Source organism: Eubalaena glacialis, chromosome 8 (genome assembly GCF_028564815.1).
Source record: "Eubalaena glacialis isolate mEubGla1 chromosome 8, mEubGla1.1.hap2.+ XY, whole genome shotgun sequence".
Taxonomy (NCBI): Eukaryota; Metazoa; Chordata; class Mammalia; order Artiodactyla; family Balaenidae; genus Eubalaena; species Eubalaena glacialis.
In genome coordinates, this window is record NC_083723.1 from 51,425,628 (window position 1) to 51,446,954 (window position 21,327).

A 21,327-nucleotide genomic window follows, 5' to 3' on the forward strand; every position below is an offset into this window, starting at 1 on the left:
TTGAAAATTGTTTTAAGCTTAAGAAGTCTCATTTAGTCTACCTGCAGAAAGAATTAAAGCAGTATATATATTTTCATATCCTTGACATCATAGTTTAAAATCCTATTTGGAAGTTTGTAAGTAACCCATTTCTCACTGATGTTTAGCTTTTGCCAAATATCCCCAAGATGATTATTTTTAAAGATCTTACATTTAAATAAGTTAGCTAAGATAACTTGCAGAAAACTACTTTGTAGAGTTGGCATTCACACAGTTTTAGCTATGAAAATGAATTCTTGATATTAAAGAGATTTGTGTGTTACCTCACTAACTTCACTATTAATCTTTCTGTTTTTGAGCTAGTATCTTGCTATTTTATAGTATGTTTTTATATACTTTACAGTAGATTTTAATATCTGATAAAGCAAGTCTTCCCTTGTTACTCTTGTTTTACCCAATGATCTCGGCTATATATGCATGTTTATACTACCTTTAGATGAAACTTAGAATGATTTTGCCAAGATCCAAAAATGTAAACCTACTTACTTCATCATGGACAATTTAGTCTTTCTAATAACTTACTAATATAAATAATAATAATCATAATAATTATATCTAATGGTTATTGCATACTTACCAAGTGCCTGTCAATGTTATAAGCGCTACATGAATAAACTCAGATGATATAACTGTTTACCTGGAAAACTAAGAGAATCTACTGAAAATATATTAATAACAATAAGCACACTTAAAAAGATAATTGTGCAAAATTAAATATCTTTCCTACGTAAAAATTATAACTAGTTAGACATATAATGAAAGAAAAAAACCTAGTCATACTATCACTGGAACTTTACAACAAAAGCTCCACGAGTGAAATAAAAGAATATGCAAGGAAATGAAGACACATACCTTGGTCTTAGAACATTGCAAATATTGCAAAGATGTTTATATTTTTTAACATAATCTATTAATGCAGTGCATTCTTATCAGAATTTCTATAGCCTTTTTGGGGGGAAGAATGTGTCAAAATGATTCTAATGCTGTGAAGAACAGACATTCTAAAATTGCCTAAGAACCTTCTGAAATATACTAATTAGGAGATAAGCCCTACTAGATATTTAAAGTAATTATAAGGCTTCAGTACTTACGAAATTTTGGTACCAGTAGCTCACAAATGATAAATCAGAGGATCAGAATAGAAAATCCAGCAATAGACTCAAATATATATAAACATTTAGAATCTAACAAAAGTAGCATTTTATATCAGTGGGAAAGAATGCATTATTTAACACCAGTATTAAACTATTGGTCATTTGGAAAAGTTACGCTTTTTTACCAAATGTCTCTTACACCAAGATAAGTTCTGTAAGTATCAAATATACAAATGCCAAAAAAATAAATAAATAAAATTTAAAAAGGAAAAACACACTACAGAAAGATAGGTAAACATTTTTATAATCTAAGCATAAAGAAAAGCTTTTTTAAGCATGAAAACCCAGAAAACTTAAAAATAAGAATACATAAATTTGACTGTATAAAAATACAAAATATTTGAAAGGAAGAAAACTTTGTAAACAAATATATACAAATAGTAGTCACAGGTGGTGAAAATATATATTGACTGTATGTAGCATGAGCCCATCTGGATAAAATTCAGTATGTATATCTGTATTGTGTGTCTGGAGAGATATCTAGAAAAAAGCTGCTGTGAAACATTTATGAAACGTAAGTTCATTGTCTCTGTGGATTTATTATCATGAGCACAAATCTTTATTGCAAATGCAAAATTCCTATTAAAATTATTGCATGATAAATTTAATATTTCAAATCAGTAGGGAAAAGATGAATCATTTAATAAGTAGAATTGGACAAATGGCTAATCATTTGGAAAAAATAAACGTATATCCTAATTTCACACCTTCATGTATTTCATATAGATGAATTATCTTTTTCATTCAAAAAATATTTATTGAATATTAAAAACAATGTGCCAGATGCTAAACATGATGAATGTGATATCTATCTTCCTGGAGCCACAGTGTACATAAATGTTTACAGAAATACGGTTTTTTGGTTTTTTGAATTTTATTTTATTTTATTTTTATACAGCAGGTTCTCATTAGTTATCCATTTTATACATTCTAGTGTATACATGTCAACCCCAATCTCCCAATTCATCCCACCACCACCACCACCCTGCCACTTTCCCCCCAGAAATATGGTTTTAAATGAGAACAATAGATGAACTATTTTTGATGTAAAAAAGAAACCATAAAATATCTGTATAATCTTGGGGGTGGCAAAGGCCTTTCTAATATGACCAAAGGAAAGACCAATAAAGGAAAAGAACGATGAATTTAATTTATATAAAACATTTTCAACATCTCTCTATACAATAACTCTATAGGCACCATAAACGAGGCAACAGCAAGCTAGAAAAAGTATTTGCTATACATACAATAGACCAATATGATAATCACTATAAAAAAGACTCATAGTCTTTTAGAAAAAATGGTCACAGGACATGAATAGGCAAACCCAAAGACAAAATATAAGTGACAAATAAGCACATGAAATAAATGTACAATTTCACTACTAATAAAAAAAGTTAAGGGACTTCCCTGGCAGTCCAGTGGTTAAGACTTCGCCTTCCAATGCAGGGGGGTGCAGGTTCGCTCCCTGGCCGGGGGCTAAGATCCCACATGCCTTGTGGCCAAAAAACCAAAACATAAAACATAAACAGTATTGTAACAAACTCAATAAAGACTTTAGAAGCGGTCCACATCAAAAAAAAATAAAATACAATAAAAAGGTAAAATTTAAACAAGGGACTTTCCTGGTGGTCCAGTGGTAAAGAATCCGCCTTCCAATGCAGGGGACGAGGGTTCGATCCCTGGTCGGGGAACTAAGATCCCACATGCCTTGGGGCAACTAAGCCACGCGCCACAACTTGATTCCAACTACTGTATTATTTTAGACAACATCAGCATTGCAACATCTGTATATCCACAATTTCTGCTTTAAGAGAAATTGTTGCATACAGTTAGCTGTGCACCTCAATGAGAGAGCCCGCCTGCTGCAAACTACAGAGCCCACACACTCTGGAGCCTGCGTGCCACAACTACAGAGAGAAAACCCACACGCCACCACTAGAGAGAAGCCCACGCACCACAGCGAAGACTCGACGCAGCCAAAAAAATAAAAAGAAAACAAATATTTTTAAAATTTAAATAAGATATTGCCCTTTGCATATTATATGGAAAAACAGCAAAAAGAATGATAGTTCCCAGAATAGGGAAGGGTTTAGGAAAGCTCTTTTATGTACTGTTAGTAGAAATGTAAATTGGTAAGACAGCTCTAGAGAAAAATTTAATTTCTAACCATTAAAATTTTCATATCCTTTGACTCAGCACATAGTTGAGTGTATGCAACAATTTCTCTTAAAGCAGAAATCGTGGACATACAGATATTGCAATGTTGACGTTGTCTATAATATTATAGTTGGAATCAAGCTAAAAGTTCAACAACGTGGGGTTGATGGAGTAAATTATGATACAACCACACCATGGAATAGTGTTTTGTTATTATGATGGTGTAGAAGAGTTTTTATTGTCATTAAGATGACATAGAAAAATGTTGATGATATGTGATAGAAACACAGAAGAGGAGGGGACTGGGTAGAAAACAAAGTTAATGTACTGGCAAATGCTGACAACAGTTCCCTTTGGCACAATTTCCTTCGGCGTAAAGTAATTCAGTTTGGTGTAACATGAGGCTAAGTTTCTAGTCCAAAAAGAACAGTAAACGGGAGGAGAGAAATGAAAGAACTGCTGCCCTCCCTAAGTTGGTCAGGTGACTTTCTCGCTGACTCCAATGGTGAAACGCATTCTATATTTCTTATAAAGCATTATGGAAGCCTGAGCTCTGGTGCTCTCAACTCCCTGGAGACTGTATTCCACGAGGGATGCAGTTGGTCATTGCCTACCATCCTTCTTGACTCTTAAGTACTCTGTGTGCAAAGCAGGGGTTTTATGTTAAGCCTTACCTGGAGCTACTTTCTCAAAAATGTAGTAAACATGTTAGGAAAAAGAATGGACCTTTGCACCCAATAGATCAAGATTTCAATCTCAGCTCTGCCACTTATTTTGTGACTGTGTTACTTAGACTCTCTGCTTCCTTGCTTGTAAATGGGAGAATATAACTACCTATATCAGAGAATGGCTCTGAAGATTCATTGATATAAACCATGCAGTGTCTGGGGTTTGTAATTTTTGGTTTATTAACACCCCTCTCCAAGACAAAAAGAAAAAAACAGAAGGAGAAGAAGAAGAAGAAGAGGAAGAAGAAGAAGAAAGAGCCCATATTGCCCTCCTCAAAGAAACTGTAAGACCAAATCCAACTTGTTTTTATCAACCTTTATTCAAAGAGTAAGCCTTTTCACACAGAACAATTTGTGAGACCTGTCAAGGTACTCTTCAACATAGCCTGTAATGCCAGCCTCACCATCCATACCAACATGTTTTGCACTTCCTTGCCCTGGACGTTGTCTGCCACCCTCTTCCATCACGCCCTCTGGAACTTTTGCTGTATGACTAAGACTACCTTGTATCTTCCATGGGTACAATGGAAACATGGATCTCCCATAAGGACTCTGCTTCCCTTGTCAAACTCTCAAACGGATGTTTTTGTTTTGTTTTGTTTTGAATAATTTCATCCCTTTTATACCTCTGGCCCAGAGGAGTAGTGTTTTTCCTGGTTTCTACTGCCACTTCTAGACCATTATTTCTCCACCTTCTTGTAAAAAGCAAGCAAACCAACAAAATTTGCTCTCAATGCTTGAGGCTTAGGTAATTTGACAGTATTGTTATCTACTAATCTCCCACATATTCCCACTGAATTATTGAAGATAACAGTGGCTATTGTGTATTCTAAATCCTACCGTAATTCTGGATGACTTCATAACAGCATAAATTGCCGTTCAACACTCTGACTTCTGAATTTTTTTTTTAACCTCTTTTCATCACCAGCTCTACTCCTCAACCCCTCCACTGGTACATATTACCATGGTTACAAATCTTGGATTTTGTCATCACCCATAACTGCTCTAATTCTAAAACTGCTATTCAAGCGTATCACTCTCTGACCACAATCTCCAATCTCCTCTCCTACTTTGCTTATCCAACTATATCCATTATGATTATTCTTTGGACTTAACAGATCATCCAGGCCTTTGATCCCTCTTCTCTACCCCAACCCATCGTTTCTCTCTTTTCGTCTTTCCCTCTGTGTCCAACCTAAAGTGCTTTAGAATCGCACTGTTCATATCCCAAACTTCCTTGTATTTTTGTCTTTTCCTTTTACCCTTTCATAAAAATCTCATTCCTGCATGAAATCAACATTTTCCTTATTACCTGCATGCCAGCAGTCTAATCGCTCTGGGCTGAATGTTGTGTTCACCCCAAATTCATACACTGAGGCACTACCCCCCCCCCCCGCCCCAGTGTGATGGTATTTGGAGATGGAGCCTTTGGGAGGTGATTAGGGTTAGATGAGGTCAGGAGGATGGGTCCTAATAATGGATTAGTGCCCTTCTAAGAAGAGACACCAGAGAGCTTGCTCTCTCTCTCTCTCTCTCTCTCTCTCTCTCTCTCACTCGCTACCCCACCTTCTGCACACAAAGAGGTCTTGTGAGCACACAGGGAGATGGCGCCACCTACAAGCTAGAAAGAGAGTTTTCACCAGGAACCAAATTGGCACCTTGATCTTGGACTTCCCAGCCTCCAGAACTTTGAGAAAATAGATCTATATTATTTAAGCCACCACACTATGGTGTTTGTTACGGCAGCCTGAGATGACTAATACACTAATAATATCAAGGAAAGTCACACAATAGGATGGATATGTCCATTGTAAATTCATCATCGCCAGTCTTAAATAGGTCCTCAAACACTGACCTGGAGTCCTAAATTTCATTAGTCAACTCATTCTACTATTCACTGTAAGATGGACTGTTTGAATCTTTCAGCTGGTGACTTTGTCTTTTAATTTGCAGATAAAGCAGAAGTTACCAGATGGGAACTTCCTCAACTTCTAATAATAAATGCTTAAAACTACTTATGTTTGCACCTGTGCTCCCACCCTTCTCTATGGTTACAAATGAGAATTAGTACCTTTAACCAAAGCTCAATTCATGCACCTGTGCCTTGGATCACAGTGCTTTTCCATATTCTCACTTCTGATCATTTTTTCTCTCTCTTGCGTTTCTAACGTTTCCTTCCCAGTGGATTCATTCCATCAGCTTTAAAATGTGCTCAGGTCATTTCCATGAAAAGTAACAACACAACGATAGGGATAAAATACCAATATCCCAAGTGAGTTGCGTGATTCTCACTTCCCACTCTTTTAGTCTCTCCTATTTGGCTTCCACCTTCATCATTCTACTGAAACTGTGCTTATTGATCTGCAGGAACATTGTGTATAAAAGGAAATTAGCTTTTTGTCCATGATGAGAATGTCAAATACATTTTCTCGGTCTGTCATTTTTCCTTTGTGTTTATGGTGAAACTTGCTTCATGGATTAAAAAAAAATTGTCTCTTCAATTTTATCAATCTTTTCTGTATGGCTGCTGGGTTTGGGCATACACAGGAAATCCACTTCTTTGAGGGACTTCCCTGGTGGTCCAGTGGGTAAGATTTCACTCTCCCAATTCAGGGGGCCCAGGTTCAATCCCTGGTCAGGGAACTAGAGCCCTCATGCATGCCACAACTAAGAAGCTCGCATGCTGCAACTATGAGCCTGCATGCCACAATTAAAGATCCCGCGTGCTGCAATGAAGATCCTGTGTGCCGCAACTAAGACGCCATGCAACCAAAATAAATAAATAAATACATAAATTTATTTTTTTTAAAAAAAGAAAGTCCACTTCTTTGAGATTATAAATGATGCTTTGGTAATCTCTCTGGCTTGTAGCATTTTAGATTTGAGGACATTTTATATGTCACAGTTGTAATTTTGTCTTTTTTTAAAAAAATTTTTGTCTTTTTTGATGGGGAGAACAAGGTGATTGGGAAAATGGTGAATGAGTATGATCTGCCCATTCAGTTCTACAGAATTCTTGTAGTTTAAATTCGGCATCTACTGTTTTCATTATTTTTATTGTGTCTTTTTACCTCTCCGAATAACCTTTGTGCAAATTCTTGGATAAATAAAGAATTGCAATAGGTGCCAAAAAAAGTTCAAAAAGTAATGTGAAAACTCATGTGGCTGTATAGTAGTATTGTACTTTGCACTGCATATAATTGATTAGTTATCACCGGATTAGTAATCTGGAGAAAGAATGAGACCCAGGACATATAGCTCAAGATAATTAAGAAAAAAGCTTTATCACATAAGGCCCCCATGTGGCAGTTTAATAGCATGCTGTACATAGAAAAGATGCTTTAAGGCAAAATCTTCTTCAGCAAGTGCCAATGTCAACTGAATCCCCCTAAAAGTAGCATTTGAAAAAATAACATTATCACCTAATCATCTAAGATGGAGTTTTACCAAGTCTTCAGTCATAAATATAAATTCATAGTACAAATAACATGAAAATGTACTTGAAAGGCTAGAAAGCCAATTTTGAGAATAATGACACCTCACTTTTCTCTATTTGACATGACCACTCATTTTTGTCTTCCTGATAAGTGTTTCAGACATATGTGTTCTCTCAGTCCTGCAGCACAAACCAGCATGGAATTTTCTTGATAATTGATGGCTTTCCACTGTCTTTTCTATGCAGTTTTCATCTGTGTTTAAACAACAGTTTCAATTTGAGTAGGGTAAACCTCCTTACAAGCCTCTATGTCACCATAGAGCCGACAAGAAATGTTTGGCAACAAGTGCACTGACCTGGAAAAACCTTCTACTTTTATTTATGTGAAAGATAATGTTTAAAATCTGTCTGAATTGTTTCTTATAATTTTAATATCTGAATATTTATCATAGTAAATTAGTTAAGACAGTTTTTTTTTTCTACATGTATTTTCATTCTACTATGATTAGGATGAGTGGATGAAAGGGCTCAGTCTTTGCCCTGATGATTTCAAATAGAGCTTTAAAATTTTTTACAACCTCAGAAATTAGTAACCTACAGCTTTAATATACATAACTGTTTTAAAAGCATTCAACATAGAGTAACAGTAACCTCCTGTAGTACTTTGTATAATATATAAGAAGTACAGAGATATCTACACTATATCCATATATCTATTCTATAATATTCTTTGACAGAAATGTCAAAACCAGAGCTGGAAGTTTAATGGATTTTAGAACCACCAAAACTGTAAAATTAGAGTAAAATAATTCCAAATGTGACTTCCAGTTAAATTTAATGAACATTTGAGAACCTGTTCTATGCACAGCACCGTGCTAGGCTCCACAGGGATAGCTGTCAATAAGGATTTCACTCTAAAATCTGCGCATATTCATTTGCAGCAACATGGATGGATCTAGAGATTGTCATACTGAGTAAAGTAAGTCAGAGAAAGAGGAATATATGATATCCCTTATACGCGGAGCCTAAAAAGAAATGATACAAATGAAGTCATTCACAAGACAGAAACAGACTCACAGACTTAGAGATCAAACTTATGGTTACCAGAGGGGAAGGGGGGGCGGGGAAGGGATAGTTAGGGAGTTTGGGTTAGACATGTACACACTGCTAAATTTAAGATGGATAACCAACAAGGACCTACTGTAGAGCACAGGGAACTCTGCTCAATGTTATGTGGCAGCCTGGATGGGAAGGGAGTTTCGGGGAGAATGGATACATGTATATGTATGGCTGAGTGGCTTTGCTGTGCACAGGAAACTATCACAACTCTATAATGGGCTATACCCCAATATAAAATATAAAGTTAAAAAAAAATCTGGGCATACTGATGCAAAGAGAGGTGAACGGCCGACCTAGATGAGCACCAGAGAACTCGGGCCGAAGCCAGGACCTCCCTGCTGGTAAGGCCGGAGGGGTGGAGAGGCTCTGGGAAGTGGGCGCTAGGTTCCAAACACTGCCCGGAGGCTCACCGGCACCCCCCCCCCCACTAATTCCGGGGGCACTGCCCAGGACGGGAGAAGGGTGAAAGGAGCAGAGTGTACACTCGCACCGCTCTCGTTCTTCTGTGGGTGGTCAGTCCGGGCTGCAGGCCTTGCTGGGGGCTAGGGTAGGAGCGAAGTGGCGTCAAAAATCCCACAACGAGACGCCGCAAGAGGGATGTTCTGCGGGCAGTTTCCCTCTTTGGGCTATCTGTAGCTGTCTACTAGGCCAGGGGAGGGCGTTAGGACAAAAGAAAATCCGCTCCCTTCCTGGGAGTCAGCCCTGGGTCAGGTGCGGGAGCCGCCGCTGCTGCTGGCTCGGCCTTGTATCTACGGTTGCCACTAGGCTGGGGAGTCGGATTCTGGGAACGGGATTAGCCGTTAGAGCTAGCGATCCCAGCCGTTAGCTGGGCTCCGGGCAAGGGTCGTCAACACGCCCCAAGCACTCCCGAGTCCCGCATCCCACAATCCCCAGGGCAGCTGCGGCGCTGCTCCCCTGAGGGCCGACTGCCTGCGGCTCACCGGCTGCGAGCGCGGGCCCGGCGTTGACAGCTGCCCACGCGCCGGGGCGGGGCTCTAGCAGGTTGCTTTAAAGATCTGCGCGGCCAGCCCCGCCCCTCGCGCGCCGCGATTGGCTCCAGCTGGGGCGGCATTGGCCCGATAGGGGCAGGGAGGGCGGGGCTGTGCCCGTGAGGCCCGTGGCTCTCTGCGGTGCCCGCAGCTGGGGCGCCAGTGGCGGCCGAGCGCGGGTGGTTGGGCCTGCGGGGTCTGCGGGGCTGGCGGGCACGCGCGTGCGCGGCCGCCGAGGTCCCTGGGGGAAGTAGGGGAGCTGCTGACGCCGACCTGCACGCGCCTCCCGGCGGCTGGCGGCGCGCGCAAGGGCGGGGGTGGTGCGTGCGTGTGTGTGGGGTGTGTGTGTGTGTGTGTGTGTGTGTGGAGCTCTGGTGCGGAGCGCCATCCACCAGTCCCCGGGTGCGAATCCCCCACCGTCCTCCACACCCTCCCTCCGTCCCCCCCTCCTTCCCTTCCACCCTCCCGCGGCCCCACGGCCGCACGCCGAGCGAGAGCCCGGGGAAGCAGGTGTGGGCAGCGGGCGGGGTCGCACGAGACAAAAGGGGCGCGGGGGTCAGCCCGCCATGGCCTCCCGGAGCCTGCGGGGCCTGGGCGGGAACCGCGGCGGGGGCGGCGGCGGCGGTAGGAAGAGCCTGAGCGCCCGCAACGCCGCGGTGGAGAGGAGGAACCTGATCACGGTGTGCAGGTACGGCGCGGCCCGCCGCTTAGGAGAGGAGAGGGGGCCGCCGGCGCCGCGGGCTCAGGGTTGGGGCGAGCGCGAGCCCCTGGGGGTCCCGGAGATAACGGGCTGTAGCCCCGGCCGCTACCGCGCCGGGCGTGTCCGCGGCCCGGAGCGTCCAGAGAGGGGCCGGTCTGGGTACCGCCAAGGCCCCGGACTTTCCATCAATTTCAGTGCTGGGAGCAGCTGAGGGTAGGGCTTGGGGCGGGGCTGGGGGAGGATTTGTTTCGAATGTGCAATCTAGTGTCTGAGTAAAAGAGGAGGGCAGGGAAAAAGAGCTCTTTCATTTAGTGCGCGTTAAGCTGTCAGGCAGCTTTTAGTAAAGCAGTCATTACTGTGATTGTTTACTGTGTTGCCTCAAAATCGGAGTGCGTTTTGTTTGTGTTTTGGCTTGTTTAAACCTTTTATTGAGTGAGACAAGGCAAACGGTGGGATGAAAATATTACAGGGTGAAGGAAGGCTGAGGAAGCCAATATATATTGTCCTTTCGTGCCACAAATATTAAGTGCCTGCTACATGCTAGCTAAGTGTGTGTGTGTGTGTGTGTGTGTGTGTGTGTGTGTGTCTGTCTCCGTCCGTGTCCTCTCCACTCTAAATTGCAGTGTTAGTGCTGTTTCTGCAGTTGAAAGCAAGAGTGGGACTGTCGAGGATACCTATTCAGTGATTTATTTCAAGGTCTGCCTTTCTTTAATTGTTTTCTAACTGTAATTGTAATATTCCCTTGCTTTAGAAAATGTAGAAACGTAAGAGGAATAATGACTTTCAGCTAGCCCAGTATTCAGAAATAACTGACTTTTAACATGCTGACATTTTCTTTAAGTCTTGTTTCTGGGTATTAAAAAAAATTGAAGTCCTAAGCATTCATTCCTTAGGAACTTCTTTAAACCATTAAGTTGTTGTAAAATTACGTTGTTCCATCAAACCCCTCCTCATCAGCTGTCGAAAATCCTCTAAGAATGAGAGAATGATGAGACCTTTTCCTCCTTTGCAATTTATATCTGTATTTTTTTCTTGTGTAAATAATGTCTAGCATCTTAAACAGAATATAGATATTTATACTAGGACTATATTCAATAACTTTAAGTGATTTTTTGTTTTTTTTACCTTGGACTATTACAGCTGTTTGCCCATTTAGCAGGAAGACCTGCCTTACTGACTTATATGGCACTTGGAGTTATAAACAGTAAAATATTAACATGGAATCTGTTGAATTTACCATTTGTGCTGTCTAGGATGCAACCTTTGGAGGAATATAGGTTGTATGAAATTTTTTTTACATCTAAGCAAATTTTTTAAAGTTAGGTAAATAGAACAGTAAGCAAGGCTGATTTTCTTACCTTTACATATATTAAAAAGAATTATTTTTTAAAAAGAGGATGTTTTCAAGCAGACCCCAACATATACAGTGATTCTTGGGGTGATGTATTTCATAAAGGCTCCATAAGTGTTAAGCTTCACAGGGCAGCGACCATGTCTGCTTTTTGCTCAGTTTTCTTTTTTGTTTCATTCTTCCTACCATAGCATCTGACACTCAGTAAATATTTATTGTATGAGTAAATCCAGTGGAGGGTAACAGTTTTTGTTTTGGGGAGTTTTGTTTTGTAGTAGTGGCAGCTGAAGTGATTTTGAGTGTTTGCAGCATGGTGTTAATTAAGCAAATGTTTCAACCTAAAACTTTAAACACCTGGGCTGACATATATTGCTCTGAATCAGTGTGGCAATCTTTGGAACGGTGGATGTTGAAGATTTGGGGTAAAACACAGTAGATGGGAAGAGGTTTTATGCTCTACTCATTTTTTAAGACAGAATAAAAACAGATGAGAAAAAAAAATCAGTGGAGGGTACTGTTCCCTTTGCATCTCCTTTTTTGTCACGGCATCAGAGGCAGTTCAGGAGAAGAAAGGGACTTGTACCTCAACCTTATTTAAGTTACATGTTAAGTTATGTTTTAAGAAATTTCAGTCACATCACACTGATTTGTGTGGACTGTTGTCTGGGCTAGCTGTATTTTTTGTTATGTTTATTTGCCTAATTCTTCTCTACTCTGAAGTGAGTATAAATGCTGACTTTAGTTACAGTTTACATGTAAACTTAGTATTGTAGCTAAAATAAATTTCAGTTTCTGGCTTAGATGTCAACTTGTGTATTTATTTATGTGGATAATACTACTAACACTGTTCTTCATGTCCAGATAGTTGACGGTGCATATAAATTATTATCCTTGTGTAGTAATGGGATGTATTTGATAGGCTTTGTCTAAAAGCCTTTTACTTTTTGGAAAAAAGTCACTGTAGGCCATTTGGATGTTTTAAGTATCCCCACCTAAATTCAGCAAAATGAGCAAATCAGTATTTATGCATTTCTGTCGCTTTTCACTTTCAGAGTTACCAAACCCTGGGTATCTCACCCATGTCTCTTAATGAATTTATTTAAAAATTTTTATGTAGCAGATCAGACGTGATTTGGTATTTAAGTTGGGAAGAAGCTGGTTTAGTGGACATATAATTGAGTTCTAAGTTTACTTTGTCATTAATTGTGTGCCTTTTAATAAGCCCATTTTCTAGTTTCCTCATCTGTAAAATAAACTTGGACTAGATCATTGGTAATCTTCAATGACAGCCCTGAAACTAATAATAGTCTTCAAGCAGAATGAGTTTATATTTGGTTTTGAATTTCTCCAAACATGAGCAGGGTAATGGTGGACATATGTTTAATGGTAGCTGGATGAGGCATGTGCATTTTTCTCTGTAAACAAAAACATTTTGAATTGTGCCTTCCGTATTGTGACTCTCTGCTGATATTCCGGAAAAATGGAACAGTATAGAAAGCCAAACCAAACCAAAACAAACTCCCCCCACCCCCTGACTATCATTCTATTATATATATTAATACTTATACAGTAATGATTTTCATTACCCCTTAAACAATTTAGGCATACTATGCTCTCAGTTTAGGTTTACAACCTTATTATGTAACTACACAATTTTTTCAGTTTAAAAGCACCTTATATAAGAACAATATTATTAGAGTTTGAACTTTGGACGTGAGTTATTTGGTTAGGTGGGATAGTCAGGAATTGAATTTTGGTTCATTGTGATTGTGTATGTAATTAGTTCATCAGTTGTATTTTTTCATGAACATTTATATATTATAGACTAAAAACACTTCGTACTTATCTCAGCAAATAAGTATTCTTTGATCATATTTTTCACAGATTGTGGTGGAGAGAAAGTAGGTCATTTGAGGTCTCTAAATGTTCCACACTCCACTCAAAATATTCGTAGACTGACTTTAGTTCTGTGTACCAGCTAGTATTTTCCCTGCATATTCTCTACCATTTAGAAAAATTAAATTGTTAAAGTCCTTCAGGATTTTTTTTAACCTGCATTTTTCATCCATAGAAAATCAGGTACTACTCATTTTTTTTCTATCATTTTTAAGCTTCATAGGTTATTGAAAAATGTACATATTCCTTTGATTTTAGTTCTGGTGACAAGGAGAATTAAAATATAAATTCTCTTTCTGTGGGTTAACGTCAGTTTATGAAAAATAAATTATTAAGATAAACATTTAAATATACATGGATAAATATTTTAAAATAACATTTGTTAAACGTTTAAACCAGTTCTTTAAGAGAAACTCCCCACACAAAGTCGTAAGTTTCCCGTCTTGTGCATGGAAAGGATTAATGAGAGATTGAAAGAGGTAGTATGATGAGATAAGCACAGTGGAGACCAATGATGATTTTCAAAATTAAAGTACTTTTAATAACATGTACATAGTTCTTAGTTTTCTATAGGTCAAGATATTATTTCATAACATGAATGTTAATTCAAATAACAGTACCACCTCATTTCCTCAGTGTTTTTGGGAAATGAGATGCTTTTTTTCATGTAACTGATGTTTGAGTTAAAATTCTCCTGTCAACTGCAGTGCTTTACTCAGCATTTATTGTGGTGTGCAGTCTTCCGTATAACTGAAGCTTATAAATTAAGTGTTCAGATTTAAACTATAATAAAGAATATTTTAAACATTTTAGATGAACTCCTTTTAAAAAAGGATTATGCAGGGACTTCCCTGGTGGCACAGTGGATGAGGCTCCGTGCTCCCAGTGCAGGGGGCCTGGGTTTGATCCCTGGTCAGGGAACTAGATCCCACATGCATGTCACAACTGAGAGTCCGCATGCCTCAACTAAGGAGCCGGCGAACCGGACCGAAGGAGCCGGCGAACCGGACCGAAGGAGCCAGCCTACTACGACTAAGACCTGGAGCAACCAAATAAATAAATAAACATTAAAAAAAAAAAAAAGGATTATACATTTCTCTACCTTATTTTAAAAAAACTCTACATAGTATAATATAATCCTTATCAATGACTTTACTCTGGATCTGTTTCCATGAATATACCCTGTGTAGTGGTTGCCCTTGGAGACTCTTGAGGTACATAGAGCTGTTTGCTACATGGCCTCAGAAGATTGTGTGTTTGGAGTTCTTGGTCTGTTTTTGCATTTGCTGTCTCTTCCTACCAAGTTAGCTGTTATTTCTTGCAACTCTGCCTGTTTCTACCAGCTTTTTTCTTTGTGCTTCTCATCCTGACTTGCTCATTGTAATTGGTTGTGAACTAGGAAAGCAGAGAAGTAAATTTATTTATTTTTGTTAAAAAAAAAAAAAAGTCACTGAGAGGCCTGAGTTCAGTGAGTGAGCTTTAGCACTCTGAACTTCTTAACATTCTGGTTGCTGAATAATCGGGAAAAAAATGATCTATTCCTATGCTTAAGCAGGGTGGAGGCATTGCAGATATGTGAAATATTACCGAGTATTATTGGTGGTATAATCCTCTAAATAACTTTAAATTCAGTGACTTACTTTCCTTGTTACTATTGATATTTGCTTGAGAATGCCCTTTTAAGACTGTTCATACCTTGCCTATCGTGATTATATTTTTGGCTAAAGCTCTTTTAGTCATGCTATACATAGTAGAACTTTGGGTTGGGACTTTGAGCAACATTACCTCGACTGTATTGCTTTGGAGAAGGTTCAGTATCATTTCTAAAGATTCTTAGAGCCCTAATAGTAGGTTTTCACAATGGAGGTAGGCTTCTCAGCATTCACAGAAGGTCATTATCTCTTCCCCTAGCTTAACTGGGTTCATATTCAACTGACAACAGAGAATAGCTGTCCCCTACACATTTATTAGAGGGTATTATCTTTTTTTAATTTATTTATTTATTTATTTATTTTTGGCTGTGTTGGGTCTTCGTTTCTGTGCGAGGGCTTTCTCTAGTTGTGGCAAGCGGGGGCCACTCTTCATCACGGTGCGCGGGCCTCTCACTATCGCGACCTCTCTTGTTGTGCGGCGCAGGCTCCAGACGCGCAGGCTCAGTAGTTGTGGCTCACGGGCCTAGTTGCTCCGCGGCATGTGGGATCTTCCCAGACCAGGGCTCGAACCCGTGCCTCCTGCATTGGCAGGCAGATTCTCAACCACTGCGGCACCAGGGAAGCCCTAGACGGTATTATCTTAACTTCACTGCTGACTGATAAATGTCAGAAGTCAGGTGAGAGATATGATATTGAGGGGGGAGATCTGTGAAGCTTATCCACTATTATATTCAGTCTTACAGGTTTATAAAATGTATCTCTGGATCAGTCCAGATCATCAGAGAGCAGTTGAGTATGTAGACTGCATTGCTTTGCACTGTCCTATCCCAGTTGCTTTTGCCCCTATCGTGCATTGATAAGATTCCATCAGCCTACCTTGAGGGTCAGCAGAAGAAGCAATTACAGAGGATCTTCTTGAAATTGTTGTCAAGAACATTGTTTATTATGTCAAAAAGTATCTTCTTTTGTGAAGATTTTTATGAGAAATATCTGTCTTTTTTTAGTGCCAAGAACTGTAGCTTTAGGCAGTTGATTTATTTATATCTACTGGGCATGAATGTGTAACTGACAACTTCTCTTTTCTCATACAGCTATTAGAAGTCTTAGTGTTAAATCTGTGGCCAACCTCTAAAACACATGTAGAACATCATAGTGATGTATCAGTATTTAGCCTCATTTCTAGCTACAATTTTTCTATATGCATATAAGTCAATTTTTATTGACTTATATGCATATAGAAAAGTACACACAGCATAGGTGTATAATGAATTGTTTTTGCAAAGAGAATACAACTTTGTAACCAGCACCCAGGTCAAGAAAAAGAGCATTACCCAGAGGAAATGAAATCATTATGTCAGAAAGGTATCTGCACCCGCATGTTCATTGCAGCATTATTTCCAGTAGTTAAGGCGTGGAAGCAACCTAAGTGTCCATCGATTGATGAGTGGATAAAGAAGATGTGGTACATAGATACACAATGGAGTATTACTCAGCCATAAAAAAGAGGGAAATCCTGCCATTTGCCACAGCATGGGTAGACCTTGAGGGCAGTATGCTAAGTGAAGTAAGTCAGAGAAAGACAAATACTGTATGATCTCACTTACATGTGGAATCTTAAAAAAATCATACTCATAGATACAGAGAACAGATTGGTGGTTGCAAGAGGCAGGGGGTGGAAGGTTAGCAGAAGGGTGAAGGTGGTCAAAAGGTACAGACTTCCAGTTTTAAGATAAATAAGTTCTGGGGATGTAATAATAATAATAATAAAAGAGAGTATTACCCAAATCCCCAGAAACCTCTTCCTTGCCTTCTTTCATACTACCCGTATGAAGGGTAACCATTCTCCTAGCTCTCAACACAATTGTTTAGTTTTACCTTTCTCTGAATTTGAATGTGTTGGGTCTTTGTCGCTGCACGCCGGCTTTCTCTAGTTGTGGTGAGCGGGGGCTACTCTTTGTTGCCTTGCGCGGGCTTCTCATTGTGGTGGCTTCTCTTGTAGCGGAGCACGGGCTCTAGGCGCGCGGGCTTCAGTACTTGTGACTCGCGGGCTCTAGAGAGCAGGCTTAGTAGTTGTGGAGCATGGGCTTAGTTGCTCCGTGGCATGTGGGATCTTCCCCCACCAGGGCTCGAACCTGTGTCCCCTGCATTGGCAGGCGGATTCTTAACCACTGTGCCACCAGGGAAGTCCGTGTACCTTTTTCTGTTTAGCTTATTTTGCTCAACATTATGTTTGTGAGATTAACCCTTTTTGTTGCACGTAACTGTAGTTTGTTAATTTTCATTGCTGTATCTTTTTCCATTGTATGAATATACCGCAGTTTATCCATTCAGCCTAATGGACATTCGAGTTGTTTTCACTTTTTGACTATTACTAATTGAATATTCATGAATATGTATTGTGGTGAATATATGTACATATTTCTGTCAGATATATACCTATGAGTGGAGTTCCTGGGTTATATGGCATGCATATGTTCAGCTTCAGTGGATATAACAGTTTTCCAAAGGCATGGTACCAGTCTGCATAGTAGTGAGCAGTGTACAGTTGACCCTTGAACAATGCAGGGGTTAGAGGTGCTGACCCTCAGCGCAGTCAAAAATCTGCATGTAACTTCACAGTGGGCCCTTTGTATCGGTAGTTCTGCATTCTCAGATTCTACCAACCGCTGATTGTGTAGTACTGTATTTAGTGAAAAATCTGCGTAAAAGTGGACCTGTGCAGTTCAAACCCGTGTTGCTCAACGGTCAACTGTATAAGAATTCCAGTTGCTCTACATGCTCACCAACACTTGAAATTTTGTATTTCCCTGATGTCTGTTGAACTTAAGCACCTTTCCATAAGTCTGTTGGCCATTTGGAGAGTCTCTTGTGAAGTGCCAGTTCAAGTCGTTCATCACCTGGGATATCTGACTTTTTGTTTCTCTGATGTGTAACTCTGTACATTCTATGTGGGTCTTTTGCTGGATATATTTAAGGCAAGCATCTTTTCCCATTTGGTGGCTTGATTTTTCATTCTCTTTGTAGTGTGTTTTTATGAACAGAAGTTCCTAATTGTAAAGTAGTCCATAAATTTCCTTCATGGGTTGCTTATTGTGACCTGAAATTGGCAGTAATGAAAATATTATTCTGTTTTCTTCTGAAAGATTTATTGTTTTGCTTTTTTACATTTATATCAACAATCTACCTGTACTTGATTTAAGTATTTACCTTAGGAAAATCAGTTTGACCTGGTACCATTTATTAAAAAGACCATGCTTTTCCCACTACACTCAAGTGTCACATTTATCGGAAGTCAGGTGACTGGATCATTTGTCTGCTTCTGGACTCCCTCTTCTGTTCCATTAGTCTATTTGTCTGTCCTTGAGCTAATATCATACTGGCTTAATAACTATAACTTTATAATATGTCTTGATGTTTGGTAATGTAAGTTCTCCAGCTTTGTTGTTCAAGATTGTCTTGTCTGTTCTTGGGCTTTGCAAACTAGATTTTGAATCAGCTTGTCAATTTCCATTAAAAAAATCTGCTGGGATTTTTATTAAGATTGCACTTAATCTATAAATCAATTTTGGGAATTGTCATTTTTATGAGACTTAAATGCAATCTATGAATATACTATATCCATCCCTTCATGTATTTAACTAATCTGAAATTTTTCTCAAAGATGTTTTGTAGTTTTGAACATATAGATATTATATCTCTTTTTAGATTTGTCCTTCCATATTTGATATGTCTGTATTATTATAATAGATCGTTTAAAAACTTTTTCGGACTTCCCTGGTGGCGCAGTGGTTAAGAATCCGCCTGCCAATGCGGGGGACATGGGTTCGATCCCTGGTCCAGGAAGATCCCACATGCCGCGCGCGGAGCAACTAAGCCCGTGTGCCACAACTACTGAGTCCGCACTCTAGAGCCTGCGTGCCTAGAGCCCTTGCTCTACGACAAGAGAAGCCACCGCAATGAGAAGCCTGTGCACCGCAACAAAGAGTAGCCCCCGCTCGCCGCAACCAGACAAAAGCCCCTGCGCAGCAACGAAGACCCAACGCAGCCAAAAATACATAAATAAATAAATAAATTTATTAAAAAAAAAACCCCAACCTTTTCATTTTCTTTCTTTTTTGCTAATATATAGACATGGAATTTACCTTTTAAAATATTGGTCTTGTAATCTAGCAATTTTACCAGATTTACTTATTAAATCTAATAGATTTTCTGCAGTTTTTTGTTTATTTGTTTTAGCATTCTGAGTACATTGTCATGTCTTGTGCCTGTTTTATTTCTTCCCTTTTTAAACTTTATGTCTTTTCTTTTTTGTCTTACTGCACTGGCTAGGACCACAGTATTACAGAAAGCATTAATAGTCTTACCTTAAAGTAGGATGTTTGCAGTAGGTTTTTTTTAGTTCCCTTCTACTTGTAGATTGCTGAGAATTTTTATCATAAGTGAATACTGAATACTCTATTAACAAATATTTTTTCTGTCTATCAAGATGAACGTATGATTTCTCTCCTTTTTTCTTTTTATGTAGTGAATTACATTGATTGACTTTTTAATGCTAAACTACCCTGGAATAAAAAAACTGGGTTGTGCTGTATTATCTTTTTTACATATCTTTACATTCAGTGAGTTGATATTTTATTTGGGATTTTTGCATATTTGTTCATGAAAGTAATTGGTCTGTGATTGTTCTTTCTTATAGTGTCCTTGTCTCGGTTTGTCGTTAAAATTATCTGACCTTACAAAACAAGTTGGGAAATGTTCTTTTGTGTTCTGTAGAAGAATTTGTGTAAGATTAATATTATTTCTTTCTTAAACTTTTGGAAGAATTCACCAGGGAAGAAATCTGAACCGCAAATTGTCTTTGTGGGAAGTCGTTTAGTAACAGATTCAATTTATTTAATAGATACTGAACAATTGAGATTTCCTGTTTCTTCTTTTATCAGTTTCAGCGAGTTCTTCAAGGAATACACTGATTTCATGTATGTTATCAAATTTAAACTTAAAACTTTTCTTAATATCCTCTTAATATCTTTCTATTGTTTAAAAATCTGTAGTCATTTTCCATTTTTCTCTCCTGATACTGGTAATCTCTGTTTTTCCCATGTTTTTTTTTCTTACTAGGAGTATATAAATTTTATTAATATCTTCAGAGAACCAGCCTTTGGCTTTGTTAATTTCCTCTGTTGTATATTTGTTTCTTAATTTATTGATTTCTCTTCCCGTCTTTATTTCCTTTCTTCCACTTTTTTTAAAGTTCATTTTCTTTTTCTAATTTCTTGAGATGGGAGTTTAAATCATTGTTTTTCAGCCTTTCGTCTTTCCAATCTATGCATTTTAAGACTGCACATTGCCTTGTTTGACATTGCTTTGAGATAGCAAACAAGATTTAAAATTTGTATCTTCACTATTAATTAGTTTAAAATGTTTTCTACTTTCTGTTGGGATTTCTTTTTTGACTCATGGGTTATTTTAAAAGGTATTGTTTAATTTTCAGACAGCTGAGGATTTTCTATTTTTAGTTATTGAATTCTAACTTAATTCCACTGTGCAGAGAATATTCTAAAAGACTTTAAAGTTTTGAATTTTTATTTATGCTTGCTTTATGATGCAACATATGGTTAATTTTGATAAATATTTTATATGCATTTGAAAAGAATATAAAAAGTCATCTGTAACCACCGGTTCCACATCCGCCAATATGGAGGGCCAACTTTAAGGGACTTGAGGATCTGTGGATCCTCAAGTCCCTTAAAGATCTGAGGATCTTTGGTATCCTCAGGGGTCCTGGAACCAATTCCCCACAGATGTCAAGGGACGACTGTATGCTGTCATTGTTGATTGCATATATGCCAATTAGATCTAGTATGTTAATTGTGTTCATATCTTCTGTATCCTTACTACTTTTTTGTGTGCTTAGCCTGATATTAAGAGAGATGTGTTAAAGTCTGTCTCTATGAGTATAGATTTGTCTTTTTCTCCTCTTAGTTCTGTCATATTTTTAAAAATTTATTTATTTTCTTTATTATTTTTCTTTGGCTGTGTTGGGTCTTCGTTGTGGCATGCGGGTTTCTCTCTAGTTGCGGCATACGGGTTTTCTCTCTTTAGT

The 21,327-nt window shown here is 38.8% G+C and overlaps 1 protein-coding gene across 7 annotated transcripts in view; it reads left to right on the plus strand.

Annotated features, from left to right (window-relative positions):
- The first annotated feature begins 10,191 nt into the window (after nt 1-10,191).
- The window catches only part of RUNDC3B (RUN domain containing 3B), a 147,425-nt gene continuing 136,289 nt past the window's right edge, over nt 10,192-21,327 (plus strand). For all 7 annotated transcript variants that reach the window (XM_061197672.1, XM_061197673.1, XM_061197677.1 and 4 more), the window contains exon 1: nt 10,192-10,313. In XM_061197672.1, the coding sequence (XP_061053655.1) occupies nt 10,192-10,313 (122 nt within the window). The remainder of the gene's footprint in view (nt 10,314-21,327) is intronic.